The 16,497-nt window shown below is 37.6% G+C and overlaps 1 protein-coding gene across 5 annotated transcripts in view; it reads left to right on the forward strand.

Moving 5' to 3' along the window:
* The window catches only part of LOC133640991 (DNA (cytosine-5)-methyltransferase 3A-like), an 85,624-nt gene that overhangs the window by 49,374 nt on the left and 19,753 nt on the right, over positions 1-16,497 (forward strand). For all 5 annotated transcript variants that reach the window (XM_062034758.1, XM_062034759.1, XM_062034760.1 and 2 more), the window contains one exon: positions 11,481-11,684. In XM_062034758.1, coding sequence (XP_061890742.1) covers positions 11,481-11,684 — 204 coding nt within the window. The remainder of the gene's footprint in view (positions 1-11,480; positions 11,685-16,497) is intronic.

The following is a 16,497-nucleotide window of genomic DNA, read 5'->3' on the forward strand; positions in this document are numbered from 1 at the left end:
GTACTTTACTAACACTAATAATACAATGCAGTATTTTTTTTAAACTTTTTTCCTAAAACAGTTTGAACAAGACCGGTTATCTCATATTTAGGGTCTAGAGATGTAGCCATGCATAATAATAGGTGGTCTTCCTGAGACTATCACTCAAATCAGTGTGTGGCCGTCTTAAGTTTGGTTATAACTAGAGATGTCCGATAATGGCTTTTTTGCCGGTATCCGTAATTCCGATATTGTCCAACTCTTAATTACAGATTCCGATATCTACCGATATATACAGTCGTGGAATTAACACATTATTATGTCTAATTTTGTTGTGATGCCCCCTGGATGCATTAAACAATGTTACAAGGTTTTCCAAAATAAATCAACTCAAGTTATGGAAAAAAATGCCAACATGGCACTGCCATATTTATTATTGAAATCACAAAGTGCATTATTTTTTTTAACATGCCTCAAAACAGCGGCTTGGAATTTGGGACATGCTCTCCTTGAGAGAGCATGAGGAGGTTGAGGTGGGCGGGGTTGATGTGGGGGGGGGGGGGTATAGGGGGTAGCGGGGGGGTGTATATTGTAGCGTCCCGGAAGAGCTAGTGCTGCAAGGGGTTCTGGGTATTTGTTCTGTTGTGTTTATGTTGTGTTACGGTGCGGATGTTCTCCCGAAATGTGTTTGTCATTCTTGTTTGGTGTGGGTTCACAGTGTGGCGCATATTTGTAACAGTGTTAAAGTTGTTTATACCGTCAGTCACCTTCAGTGTGACCTGTATGGCTGTTGACCAAGTATGACTTGTATTCACTTGTGTGTGTGTGAAAACCGTAGATATTTTGTGATTGGGCCGGCACGCAAAGGCAGTGCCTTTAAGGCAGTGCCTTTAAGGCAGGGATGTCCAAAGTGCGGCCCGGGGGCCATTTGCGGCCCGCAGCTAATTGTTTACCGGCCCGCCACACATTCTGCAAAAATTGCAAAATTGATAATATTGCAAAAATTTTAAAAAACATAAAAAAAAAGTGGAAGGAGTTGAAATCTGACAAGAAAAAGTTGCAATGTTGACACAAAGCTGCCATGCAGGCTGTTTTTTTTCTTTTGTCTTTGTTTATTTTTATTTTTTTTGCCAATGCTAAAAAATAAAAAGACTAAAAATCTATGTTATAATGAATTATTACTTAAAAAATATCACTTTAAAATGTTTTATGTGGAAAAATATTGCATATATTGTGTGGTTGCCATAAAAAAAATCTAAGTTTTATTTGACAAAAGAGCATAATACAAACAAAATAATAGTTCAAATGTAAAATCGACAGATATATCTGAAGTTAATCTCGTAATTTAAGTGTTAAAAGTAAAAAAAACCTAATAAAAATGTATCACTTTATGAGTGGGGGACCTTTTGGATCCCAAATATATTTAGTAGGATTTTATTTAACATTTCACTGTGATTACTCAAAAATATTAAAGAATGAAAATAAATGGTGTCCTGCATTATTGATCTTTTAGGGCTCTAATTACTAAATACTGCATATTTCAGTTTTACTATAAAAAACAAAGTTGTCTTTGACAGAAAAGGCATAAAACCTTTTTTTAATTTTTTTTTTACTTTATATCAACCTGAAGTTGATATAGAGATTTACTGTGAGCGTTAAATAAAAAATAATAATGACTTATTTTTTACATTTTAATGACTGAGACCCTTTATGGTCCCCGGGGGCCCTAAATGTTAAACAAAAAATCCATATATTTTGTTAAGGTTTGAAAATGAAAAATATCAAAATGGCCCCCGCATGCTAAAATTTCAGTGGAAAAATTTTGGACACCCCTGCTTTAAGGTGTATTGTCGCTCTGTACTTCTCCCTACGTCCGTGTACCACTCCGTACAGCGGCGTTTTAAAAAGTCATACATTTTACTTTTTGAAACTGATACAGATAATTTCCGATATTACATGTTAAAGCATTTATCGGCCGATAATATCGGCAGCCCGATATTATCGGACATCTCTAGTTATAACAGTACCATATTTTAGTCGTTTTAGTCATCTCTTCTCTATCCACCACTTCGTAGTCAATGATCATTATTTCTGTATAATATTTGTGTGTATTTTCTACGTATCTCTTGTGTTTATTTGGGTATCTCAAACATGTCTCCTCACTTAAAAAGTACATGTGGTCCCTAGTCAACGAATGGATAAAGCGCATATTTTAGATTGATGACAAAATGATCCCATTTTTAAAAGAATTATCAATCAATCAATGTTTATTTATACAGTCCTAAATCACAAGTGTCTCAAAGGGCTGCACAAGCCACAACGACATCCTCGGTACAGAGCCCACATAAGGGCAAGGAAAAACTCACCCCAGTGGGACGTCGATGTGAATGACTATGGGAAACCTTGGAGAGGACCGCATATGTGGGTAACCCCACCCCCCTCTAGGGGACACCGAAAGCAATGGAGGGCCCTAAATGTTAAACAAAAAATCCATATATTTTGTTAAGGTTTGAAAATGAAAAATATCAAAATGGCCCCCGTATGCTAAAATTTCAGTGGAAAAATTTTGGACACCCCTGCTTTAAGGTGTATTGTCGCTCTGTACTTCTCCCTACGTCCGTGTACCACGCCGTACAGCGGCGTTTTAAAAAGTCATACATTTTACTTTTTGAAACCGATACCGATAATTTCCGATATTACATTTTAAAGCATTTATCGGCCGATAATATCGGCAGCCCGATATTATCGGACATCTCTAGTTATAACAGTACCATATTTTAGTCGTTTTAGTCATCTCTTCTCTATCCACCACTTCGTAGTCAATGATCATTATTTCTGTATAATATTTGTGTGTATTTTCTACGTATCTCTTGTGTTTATTTGGGTATCTCAAACATGTCTCCTCACTTAAAAAGTACATGTGGTCCCTAGTCAACGAATGGATAAAGCGCATATTTTAGATTGATGACAAAATGATCCCATTTTTAAAAGAATTATCAATCAATCAATGTTTATTTATATAGTCCTAAATCACAAGTGTCTCAAAGGGCTGCACAAGCCACAACGACATCCTCGGTACAGAGCCCACATAAGGGCAAGGAAAAACTCACCCCAGTGGGACGTCGATGTGAATGACTATGGGAAACCTTGGAGAGGACCGCATATGTGGGTAACCCCCCCCCCCCCCCCACCCCCCCCCCTCTAGGGGACACCGAAAGCAATGGATGTCGAGTGGGTCTGACATAATATTGTGAAAGTCCAGTCCATGTTCCTTCTGCCGCTCCTTCATTCAGTTGTCCCGTGATAATTTTTTTCAGGAAAATGACTAATTGTCACGGAGGCTTCAAATGTACACATGAAGCTGTACCCATGTCGTCATCCCCCAACTTATTTCCCAGCCTGACGTACATCGCCGTCACTAACCGTGTCGGGGGAGTTCACTGAAGAGTGTGTTAGGTAAGGAAGCTCGTAAATCACCGGCTTCTTTCGCGGCTGGCCAATCAGCAGAGCTTTAAGAATGTTTGAATGTGTGAGTAGAAGGAGACAAGCAGGGAGGAAACGACTGGAGGAAAAGAGACTCAGTAAGAAAATGACAGACAGAAAGAGAGCCAGGGAGGAACAATGCCTTGTCCTATCTGTGAGTTTTTTATGCATTTGCATATTGAAATTTTTTTTTCATCAGAACTTCCTTGTTTCAGCAGAATCAGTTGATTTACTATACTTGTATTAGACATTTCTGATGTTAAGGTCAACTTCATAATTGTCTGGAGAGCGTGGCAACAGTCTTTTTATGATTGCATTAATTTGTCTGAGCTTAGTTTGGCTATATTCCACCCTAAAACTGTCAAGGCTGTGGTCACTGTTGTTTCATTTGGATTTGTATTTGAATGTGTTTTGGGCTAATGTTGTGTAAACCTGTCACTCACTGACTGTTGGAGTTGTATGTTACCACTTTCATTAAATTCGCACCTTGTTGTGGTTTTTAATTATTTTGTAGAGTTGGAGAAAAACTTCAACTACTTAAGTTATGTTTTTATTCATATCTATGTTGCATTTAGGTATTGTGGCTGTGTGCATTTAAAGCTCATAATGAATGGAAGAGCACTAATGTGTTGACAATGTGAGAGAGGGTCTTAACTGCTCTTGATTGTGTGTGTGTGTGTGTGTGTGTGTGTGTGTGTGTCTAAGTTCATATGGAGGTCAGGGTCAGTTACGGCAGTAAAGGGGGCGTGGTTTCCCCAAACGTTCATTGGCTTCGGTCACGGGGGGTGCGGGGGTCACAGATCAAGGGGCTGTCACCAAGAGTCAACACACTGGCCTGGTCATGGGGTTCGCTTAAGTTCAAAGTCGTAACTCAAGGCGACCGTCTCATCGCCTTTGTTTAGGGCTCACTTGAAAATAGTCAACAGTAGCGTTATTCTTACACTTGAATGTGTAGAAAGTGCAGATGTTGCAGTGTAGCGGATAGGTGTTTGTGTAAAGATGCCTACGTTCCTTTAGACAATACACTCCTTAAACCAGGGGTGTCCAAACTTGAACAGTAAAATTGAAGGATGCGCTCGCCACTTTGAAGCATTTTGTACGTTAAAAATGCTAAAAGCAAACCAGTGTATGTCAATATATGCTAAACTAGGTGAACAAAGAAAAATATGAACTAATTTTCTTTGTGTTATAGGTGACAAAGAAAGTTAGTGTAATCTAATCTAATTTAATCGAGGGCTGTCAAAAATAATGAGTTAACTCATGCGATTAATCACAAAAAATATTATTGCATAATGTATATAATCACACATTTTATTTTGCTCCTTTACTTTCTATCTTTTATAACAATACAATTATACAATGATTATTATGACCAAGTATTGGCGTCTTTTTTAATTTCATTGACATTTTTCAGTTAATTAAAATCATGCAAGCAAATGTATACTATTAGTAATACTTGTTTTTTAATCATGATTAATCCAGTGTGATTAATCTGATTAAAAAAATGTATCGTTTGACAACATCTCAATAATAATGAATTTATTACATAAAAAAATGAGCCGCGGGCCGAAATTGGGCCCTGGGCCGCACTTTGGACACCCCTGCCTTATAAGCTTATCTTAGAAAAGCATACAAAGTGCAGTATTGTTTTCTTAAACAGCTCAAGAAGAGACATTAGGTCAAGCAGCACGGTCTGGATTGTTTGGGTACACACAACATCATTGAGTCATGTAGGTAATGCAATCGCTCCCCCTGCAATTTTCTATGTACGGTATATCAACCACTTTGCATGATGTCAATGAATAGATTAACTAAAAATAATCCATACAGGCAAAACCCACGGTATGTTCACTCATGCACCTAAGCTACCTAAGTGTTGTATAAGTAATGCAATCGCTCCTTATACCAATTTCAATTATAACCACCATTATGCTTCATATAAATTAATACAAACAACTAAAATAAGCTCTAGTCAATATCCAAAGTATGTTTTCTCATGCACCAATACAACCTATGTGTCATATAATTATTGCAATCGCTCCTCCTGCCAATTTATTTAAATTTTCTAATTATGTCAACCACTTTGCATAATGTTGATATTTGCATTATGTTGATAGACATTCCTCTGCATAATGTCAAATGATAAAAATAATTAGAATAATCCATAAAGTCAAAACCCACAGTATGTTTGCCCACGCACCTATGAAAACTATGTGTCATATAATTAATGCAATTGCTCCTCCTGCCAATTTCTATTTATATCAAATAGTTTGCATAATGCCGATTAATAGAAAGACTGAAAATAATCAATACTGTGAAAACCCTCGGTATGTTTACTCATGCACCTATGGTACCTATGTGTCATATAGTCAATCAGTCCTCCTGCCAATTTTAATTATAACCACCACTTTGCATCATGTAAATTCCTGAAAAGGCTAAAAATAATCCATAAAGTCAAAACAGAAATTATGTTTACTCATGCACGTATGCAACATATGTGTCATATAATAATTGCAGATGTTCCTCCTGCCAATTTCTATTTATATCAACTAATTTGCATAATGGCATTTTATAGAAAGACTGTGAAATTGCTAATGCACAGAGACTTGTGCGCTACATACAGAACGTGCCATACAATTAATGTGAGTACGCCTTCTGCCAGTTATTAATGGTGCGGAATGACCTAAACCAGAGGTGGGCAATTAATTTTTACCGGGGGCCGCATGAGCAACCCGAGCACTGCTGGAGGGCCACATCGACAATATTTCAATTAAATTTTGCTCAATATTATTTTTGATGTATACCGTAAGATAAATAATAATAATAATAATAATAATTAATAATAATAGTAATACTTCAACATAGTGTGTGTAACAGCATTCCATGACTAATATAAATAAATTAACATTAATAATAAATTACAGTAAAATAAGCACACGTATGACTGAGGAGTCATAGTGTAACTTTGTGTGGTGTTTGAGTTGTCCGACTTTTTGTGTGCCCATAAACGCAGCAGTGGTTTAGTGCTATGCGTGTTGGTGACAGATGACAAGTTGGTTTTGGCCTGGTTTGTACGGCAGAAAATGACTAGTTTTTCGAGATAGAATTGTTTTACTCATGTTTTTGGTGTGGTTATGTCCGAATATAAACAGTTTTGCTCAATAAAGTGATCGATATAATTCCTGTCCTCGAAGCATCTCGATAGACGTTACAATAATGGAACGGTGTTCAATTGAACGGTGTTGACGAACACCGTTAGGGCCGCTTGTTGTCACTGTCACTCAAAGTTGCATTGCAAAATTACATAGAATAATTATGTTTATTTTGTTTAGAATTCAGATGGGATTTGATTTGGTGCGCGGCATATATTTGCTGCGCGCAGCAGACGCTTGAGCAGTGCGCAATTGCGCAGGCACGCACCTTTGAGGGAACGTTGCTTTGCAGTCCATGTCTTGTTGGAAACACGCCATTCTTCATCAACTTTTCTCTTTTTAGCGTCTCGGGTGTAAACCGTGCATCACTTGTCGCTGCGTGTGCACCTTCACTCACAGGTTACACACGGACACACGCCCATAAATAATACTTTTCAAAATAAAAGCAGCACAGTTGTATTGCGCGCACGACATAGATGTTTTTTCAACTTTATTTTGTAATTAATGATTGCAGCTGTTCACATTCACTCACAATCACGCACACGCATACGTCCATACGGAAAAAATACAAATAATGATTTTCAAAACAAAAGCAGCACCGTTGTATTGCACACTCGACATAGATACTTTTTAAAATGTATTTTGTAATTTATAATTGGCCTCACGCGGGCCGGACAGGGACGCACAAAGGGCCGGATGCGGCCCGCGGGCCGCAGAATGCCCAGGTCTGACCTAAACTCATCCACAAAGTCAGCAAAGTAGAAGTGATAAGGTTGTATAATAAATCATGTTGTCCATGTGTGCAGATCAGTGTGATTGCGGCGGGAATCAATTCGGAAGCAGTTTCAATAGCCCAGTTTGAGTGCGCCCTAAGAATAAGGCTGTTTATGACCTTTAATTGGTACTAGTACTACAATTTGACAAGTATTATCTGTGTATATTTTTCCAGATTGTGGTAATCCACAAAATTTGAATAGAAGAAAACATGTAGATGAAACTGCAGATGAAAGAAACATCTTGAACAACCAATAGGAAGTCAAGTTTTTTTCTCTTTAACTACAGTGTATTGAGACTGCAAAGCACTACATTTGTACTACTGACACTAAGCTACTATCCGCTACACCTCCCTGATACCGAAGTACATGTCAAACTACTTCCTTAATGACCGCCATAACCACAACACCAGGGGGAGCTCCACTAACCACGTTAAACCCAGATTCCGATCTAACAAAGGTCTTAACTCATTCTCTTTCTATGCCACATCAATGTGGAATGCGCTCCCAACAGGTATAAAAGAAAGGGCATCTCTATCCTCCTTCAAAACCGCAATAAAAGTACACCTCCAGGCAGCTACAACCCTAAACTAACACCCTCCCCGGATTGTTAATAATCAAATGTAAACAATCAAATGTAGATACTTTTTCTTATGCCTTCTGATCTCTCTCTCTCTCTCTCTCTCTCTCTCTCTCTCTCTCTCTCTCTCTCTCTCTCTCTCTCTCTCTCTCTCTCTCTTTCCTTGTCCACTACTTGCTGTACATATCCTACCAAGTCAGACCTACACTGTTCCAATTTCTAATTCTCTGTTCTCAATTGTTGATGACTGATGATAACAACCAAACATAACCGCCCGCCCCCTCCACACCCCGGATTGTAAATAATGTAAATAATTAAATGTGCTTATCTTGTGTGATGACTGTATTATGATGATAGTATATATCTGATAGTATATATCTGTATCATGAATCAATTTAAGCGGACCCCGACTTAAACAAGTTGAAAAACTTATTCGGGTGTTACCATTTAGTGGTCAATTGTACGGAATATGTACTTCACTGTGCAACATACTAATAAAAGTCTCAATCAATCAATCAATCAATCAAAAAGCTGTTTATAACCGTTACCTTAAACTGTGTACTAAGCCAACAAGTGGAAATTGCTCGTTAAGTACGTATAATATTGTATACTTCCATTCCAGACCATAGATAATATAGTAGTGCCATTGGTAATGTGTTCTGTATTTCCAGTCCATACGATTAGTCTTGTTGTAGTAATAATGACATTCACTTTAGCATCCAGATATTTTAGAAACCCAAGCCTGGAGATTTCTGTGTGTTTGTGTGACTGTGGTACGGTCCTGCTATGATCCATGTAACAGGCCGATTAGAAGTTTACAAGGTCGGAGGTCAACAGAAGCCAAGAAGAGTGACCGTCTGTTCTGGGGTCAAACTAAGGGGAAATAGTAATAAAAAAAAGTCCTATGCACTCTGACTTTTACTGTCTCTTTCAATGTGAAATTTATGCCATCACTTTACTGTTGCCTCAGCTTGTTTCACGCATTCATTGCTTTAGGTGTCCTTTTTAGGCGAGCTGCAGTATTGGACAATAGGCAACGTTAATCATTCAGATCCAATAAAACTTAGTTTTTTATTAATGCTGAGGACACGTCTTTGGGATTCTCAATGGCTAGATTGTTGCAGCGGCTAGAGATCCTTTTCAATATGCTCATCTATATATGTGTGTGCTTATTATTATTATTATGTAGTACTCATCTTTTTATCATTTCAACACGTCTTCTTTGATTTTTGTGTGAATTTGTCTCACTGAGGTTAGTTAGATAGCATTATAATTTGGTGTACAACCTGATATGTTCTCTTTTGTGTACCACATAATAGCGTGTTTATATTAACAGCAGTACCGTATATGATCTCCGTTTGGCTCTTCCAAAATTCAAAGCATTGATAATGGCAGAAATGGCTGTTCACATCAAATACAACACACATTTAACTAATTAGAGTGTTTATAGTCAGCTGTGCTGTAAAATTACACATTAGATACAGTATGTCAGGGGTTTTCACAGTGTAAGTCATGGCACTGGGTAATTTCAGTTCTTATATGTCTTGTACATGTTAAGAATAGACAATAAACAGCACCTTTAACCTTGGAGGAGCCAAAAGACTTACTGTAGCTCGGGAAAAATGAAGAAAAACAAGCTAAATAAGTTAACTCTGTATATGTTTAAAGGCAAAATTAATATATTTTAAGTTCTTAAAGTTAGTAATTAAACACATCAAAATCAAAAACAGTTTTTCAGCAAGAAGGGGAGCCCACAATCATAATATAGTTTCTGATGTGAGGTAAGGCTGCAGCTTTTATTTTAGTCGTCGGGTAATCTATGGATTAGTTTGTTCCATTAATCGGATAATACAATTCTTGAATTATTGATATTTTTTATGAAGTGTTGCAGTGGGACTAAATATGTTTTGACTTCCTCTTTATCTTTTTTTGAACAAACACATGACAAACACTTTTGGCTCCTTGGTTGTTGTTGTTGTTGTTTACTTTTGTTATATATTTATTATGTTCGATGGTAATTATTGTTCATGTTCAAAAGAAAACAAAGAAAGAACAAATAATTAGATAAAACACACTTTTTGGCCTCTTAGTGTATTTTAGGGAAAGGAGCCGGAATTATATACAATACATGTAAATTATACACATGCTCAACATTAACATTGCATGTTTAACACTTAATAAAAGAAACCTAGAGAAAACTCTCTCCACTGTTTGCTGCCACCCACCCCCGCTCTCATGTGCACTCTAATGCAGCAACTCTACAGAAACTATGTCCGCGTATTCAAAGTTCCATGCACTCACTGAGGTCTAGATTTTATAAATTTTTTATTAGTAAGACTCATTAAATTGATTAATTGTTCCAGTCCTATTGTGAGGCTTACTTTGAATATGATTAAAGAAAGCCCTGCAAAATGTCAAAATACTAAATCATTTCTTATGCTCATATGTCATACAAATGTAATATAGAATAAGTTGCGCTGCCAAAAAATATCTGTTTCTGGGCTGCATATGTACTCAGTTGTAATACACGTTTCCACCACTTGTGGCAGTAATGACAATATCAAACAAACAGAAGAAGTCTGGAACTAAAGTCATAGAGAAGTTTTTACAAGCGCAACAATTATGACTAACGTGGTGAAGCTGTATTTTCATTTGCACATACATTTTATTGACAGTTTATTTAAGAAACATTGTTAAAAATAATTTAGTTTATTTATTTTAGCACTTAATTATATGTAATTGTTTTCATCATTTATTCATTGGTCCTTCTTATGCAGCATATTGCGTTAGTACTTATTTCCCAATCAGCCTGACTTAAGGTTTATGTGTTAAATTAATAATAATGTTTGTAGTTAAGGTAATATCCATTTGACTAGGTTGTAAACTCTAAGTAGGTTAGATATAATTAATGAATATGACACAAATGAAGCGTAAGATGTGCTAATATTTGAGTGGGCTCCAGGCCCCCTTGTAGTGGAAGAGTTGGGCCCAGGGGTCAAAAAGGTAAAGAGCCCCTGCACATTCTTTACATGAATGAAAACAAAATGTAGTTGGTATTGCTGTTGTTATTATGTGATTGTACATATTTTGTAGTCCTTCTGCTTCACTGTTTTGCTCTCTTTAGCTCTAATTTTTCTTTTTCTCTGTGTTTTTTCTTTCCTTCCTGGGTTGAACCCAGTGAACTGCCTCCCCAGCGTGCACTCTTTCTGCTGCTCACTTCCTGTTTCACACAGGTTCAATTAAGGGATTGTCCTGGCAGCCAAGGAGCACCACGGCCTTGATCTAGATATGTTAACAGGCCTGCATTTAATACCAACCACAGCATCTCCTGTTGGCTGCAGGCTAATGTGAATAGAGCGAGTGCATATGCTTTTCGTTTATGTCATCAGCGACATATATGGTTCACGGCATTTTAACCCTTTTAACAATATAACCGAGCAATTGTGCACACAGCAGGACACAGTGCCCCCATTTGTCCACCTGTTTACACCAGCAACTGTTCCTCTTTCACAGGCAGAGAGGCGGGCTTACAGAGAGGCTGAGATGAGCATGATGGACGATCTATCCGAAGCAGACTTTCAAAAAGAAGACGAGCCAGCCAGCCCGGAGCCGCCTCCATCCCAACAACAAACAGACCCCGCCTCGCCAATTGTGGCCGTAACACCGGACCCGATTGCCAGAGGAGACCAGGCAACACCCAGAGAGATAGAGTACCAGGTAAACCACTGGTGCTTACCTTATTATTTCTATTTTGTCTCATATATATTATTTTAGCACCTGGCGCATGTGGTTAGCACTTCTGCTTTACAGCCAGGCAGATCTGAATTTGAATCTTGCCTCAGACCCCCCCTGTGTGGAGTTTGCATGTTCCCGCCATGGGTTTAATCTGGGTACTATGGTTTATCTCGCACCCCAGACACATGCATACTACTCCATTTACATTTCGTGACTTGCATGGTAGCCAAGTATTAGCAATATTGTTATCATAAGTGCTAACACAGAGGAACTACTTTTAGCGGCGCCGTGAGAGTTAACTAGTAAGGCTGCGAATCTTTGAGTGTCCCACGATTCGATTCAATATCGATTCTTGGGGTCACGATTCGATTTTAAATCAATTTTTTCGATTCAACGCGATTCTCGATTCAAAAACGATATTTTTCCGATTCAAAACAATTCTCTATTCATTCAATACTTAGGATTTCAGCAGGATCTACCCCAGTCTGCTGACATGCAAGCAGAGTAGTAGATTTTTGTAAAAAGCTTTTATAATTGTAAAGGACAATGTTTTATCAACTGATTGCAATAATGTAAATTTGTTTTAACTATTAAAGAACCAAAGATATGACTTATTTTATCTTTGTGAAAATATTGGACACAGTGTGTTGTCAAGCTTATGAGATGCAATGCAAGTGTAAGCCACTGTGACACTATTGCTCTTTTTTTCTTTCTTTTTTTTTTCATAAATGTCTAATGATAATGTCAATGAGGGATTTTTAATCACTACTATGTTGAAATTGTAACTAATATTGATACTGTTGTTGATAATATTCATTTTTGTTTCACTACTTTTGGATTGTTCTGTGTCGTGTTTGTGTGTCCTCTCAATTGCTCTGTTTATTGCTGTTCTGAGTGTTGCTGGGTCGGGTTTGGTTTTGGAACTGGATTGCATTGTTATGGTATTGCTGTGTATTGTTTTGTTGGATTGATTAATTTAAAAAAAACAAAAAATGAGAATCGATACTGAATCGTACAACGTGAGAATGGCGATTTGAATTCTAATCGATTTTTTTCCCACACCCCTATTAACTAGTTTATGCAGCTATATTGACATACTGACCTACAATCTGAGTTTGTATAAGGTTAATTCTAGATTAAAAATCATGCCTCTCATTTGTATAGTAGAAGTTTGGGGCCATAAATCAAAAAGTTGGTCAACTTTGACTTTAAACTTAGACCCAGAGAAGGCAAGAAAGACACACCTTTTTTTTTAAACATGCGTAAGGAAGATATAAACATCACATCAGTCGGCATCTTTAGCAAAAGTGATTGTTTTATGTTTGCAGTTTGTATTTCTTGTTTAGCACTTAGCGATCATGCTACTTGCTGGATCTGCTTATCACTTAGTTTCTAAAACTCACCTTCTAAAGCTTATCCTCTGTATACTCAGGCTAAAAACATAAAGTTCTGATCATTTGTCCTAAAGTAGTCGTTTTTGTCTCTCATGAAGTCTGCCATGATTAGGACCCCCTTGAAAACGAGATGCTGCATCTCCATGGGCTATCCTAAAAATGTTTTATTAAATTGAATTGAATTAGTGGTGTTGTTATTGTTGAAGGAAACCACAAATATTGTGACGCGTCTGTAAAATTATTGCTCCGCTGTATGCTTAAAATTACCAAAATACATAAATATTACATGGTATTATTAATTTGCCTGTTAGTACATTACATATGTACTTACAGCGTGTAAATAAAACGTTGATGGAGGTGTTTATGATTTTATTTTATTTTTTCATTTTTAGAGGCGGATTGGAGAATCCCGTTAGCTCCATTGTTAGCTGACGTTTGCTAGCATTTAATACAAGTTCGAATGCATTTAAAAAGAAAAAAGAAAAACATGTGTGCTTGTCTCCGTAAGGATTGTGAAAGATAAGCAAAATTCCAAAAAAAGTGAAGTTCCCCTTTAACTTTGATGACAGAAGTATTGAGCGAGGTCACTACATGTATCTGGGAGGTGAGTCTCTTCACTAGACAAAGCAGACTTAGTGGTTATTTTTATATTGTTGTTGGTGTTGTCTTATTTTACTGTGCAGCCAGGACTGAGATGGTCTATTGCATTGCTAGCCAACTGGCCCCAGAATTCAGTTCCAAACTTGGTAGAGACTTGCAGAAGATTCCTGGAGCGCTAGAACGCTGTCATATAGAGGATCTTTAATTACATTTTTTGCAGTAGGTCCTTAAATACAGCAAAGTGCCCCTGTTATCTACACTGTAAATGCAGCTAAGATTTTATAGTTAAACAAAAACAAACAAATAGCCGCACGGTTGCCAAAATTTTAATTTTAACAAAGTAACAATGATAGTGGTACATATATTTACATTTATAGTAATGCGCTGTAAAATCAACTGTCAATTTTACGGGGAAAAAATTGCATCTCAGGCGCCAGAATTGTATGGTAAAAATAACAGCAGTATCATTTTCCAATTTATACAATGTAAAAACCACTGTAAATTCTATGGTAACATTTTTACACTGTAGCCAATGTTATTTTTTTTAAAATAATAAGAGACCAAAAATCAAATGTCCACTGTAGAGGACACTGACTCAGGAATATACAAAATAAGACTATTAGCAAAAGGAGAAAACGGGCTGCCTAGTCCTTAGCTTTCTGGAAATGTGGCCTCTAAGACACTTAAGTTAAAGGCCTACTGAAATGAATTTTTTTTATTTAAACGGGGATAGCAGATCTATTCTATGTGTCATACTTGATCATTTCGCGATATTGCCATATTTTTGCTGAAAGGATTTAGTATAGAACAACGACGATAAAGATTGCAACTTTTGGTATCTGATAAAAAAAGGGCTTGCCCCTACCGGAAGTAGCGTGACGTAGTCAGTTGAACATATACGCAAAGTTCCCTATTGTTTACAATGATGGCCGCATGAAGTGAGAGAGATTCGGACCGAGAAAGCGACAATTTCCCCATTAATTTGAGCGAGGATGAAAGATTTGTGGATGAGTAAAGTGCAAGTGAAGGACTAGTGGGGAGTTGAAGCTATTCAGATAGGGAAGATGCTGTGAGAGCCGGGGGTGACCTGATATTCAGCTGGGAATGACTACAACAGTAAATAAACACAAGACATATATATACTCTATTAGCCACAACACAACCAGGCTTATATTTAATATGCCACAAATTAATCCTGCATAAAAACACCTGCGTGTTTGTTATGCTAGCTCCTAGCTCCTCTGCTAGCTCCTAGCTCCATAGAACACGCCAATACAATTCAAACACCTGATCAACACACACAATCACTCAGCCCAAAAGACCGTTCACCTAACCCAAGGTTCATAAAGCTTATATATTTTTAAAAAGTTACGTACGTGACGCGCACATATGGTCAAGCTATCAAATGTTTAGCAGCCAAGGCTGCATACTCACGGTACCTGATATTCAGCTGGGAATGACTACAACAGTAAATAAACACAAGACATATATATACTCTATTAGCCACAACACAACCAGGCTTATATTTAATATGCCACAAATTAATCCTGCATAAAAACACCTGCGTGTTTGTTACGCTAGCTCCTAGCTCCTATGCTAGCTCCTAGCTCCATAGAACACGCCAATACAATTCAAACACCTGATCAACACACACAATCACTCAGCCCAAAAGACCGTTCACCTAACCCAAGGTTCATAAAGCTTATATATTTTTAAAAAGTTACGTACGTGATGCGCACATACGGTCAAGCTATCAAATGTTTAGCAGCCAAGGCTGCATACTCACGGTACCTGGTATTCAGCTGGGAATGACTAAAACAGTAAATAAACACAAGACATATGTTTACTCTATTAGCCACAACACAACCAGGCTTATATTTAATATGCCACAAATTAATCCTGCATAAAAACACCTGCGTGTTTGTTATGCTAGCTCCTAGCTCCTATGCTAGCTCCTAGCTCCATAGAACACGCCAATACAATTCAAACACCTGATCAACACACACAATCACTCAGCCCAAAAGACCGTTCACCTAACCCAAGGTTCATAAAGCTTATATATTTTAAAAAAGTTACGTACATACGCAAAAAAAAGTTGCGCACATACGGTCAAGCGATCAAATGTTTAGAAGCCAAAGCTGCATACTCACAGTAGCACGTCTGCGTCTTTGTCATCCAAATCAAAGTAATCCTGGTAAGAGTCTGTGTTGTCCCAGTTCTCTACAGGCGTCTGTGTATCGAAGTCAAAAGTCCTCCTGGTTAGAGTCTCTGTTATCCGAGTTCTTCCATCTTGACTGCATCTTTCGGGAATGTAAACAAAGAAGCGCCGGCTGTGTACTGTTGTTGCTGACTACGTTCGAAAAATACGTCCATTTCGCACCGACAACTTTCTTCTTTGCTTGCTCAGCTTCCTTCTCCATAATGCAATGAACATGATTGCAACAGATTCACGAACACAGATGTCCAGAATACTGTGGAATTATGAAATGAAAACAGAGCTTTTTCGTATTGGCTTCAATGTGGAAGGCATACCCGTGTTCCCCGGTCTACGTCACGCGCATACGTCATCCTCAGAGGCGTTTCGAACCGGAAGTTTAGCGGCAAATTTAAAATGTCACTTTATAAGTTAACCCGGCCGTATTGGCATGTGTTAAAATGTTAAGATTTCATCATTGATATATAAACTATCAGACTGCGTGGTCGGTAGTAGTGGGTTTCAGTAGGCCTTTAGATATCCGTGGTCTATAGTTGTCACCACATTTTCATCTTTGCCATAATTTAATACTTCTGTGTCTTTGAAG

This window comes from Entelurus aequoreus, linkage group LG23, assembly GCF_033978785.1.
Source record: "Entelurus aequoreus isolate RoL-2023_Sb linkage group LG23, RoL_Eaeq_v1.1, whole genome shotgun sequence".
Classification (NCBI taxonomy): domain Eukaryota; kingdom Metazoa; phylum Chordata; class Actinopteri; order Syngnathiformes; family Syngnathidae; genus Entelurus; species Entelurus aequoreus.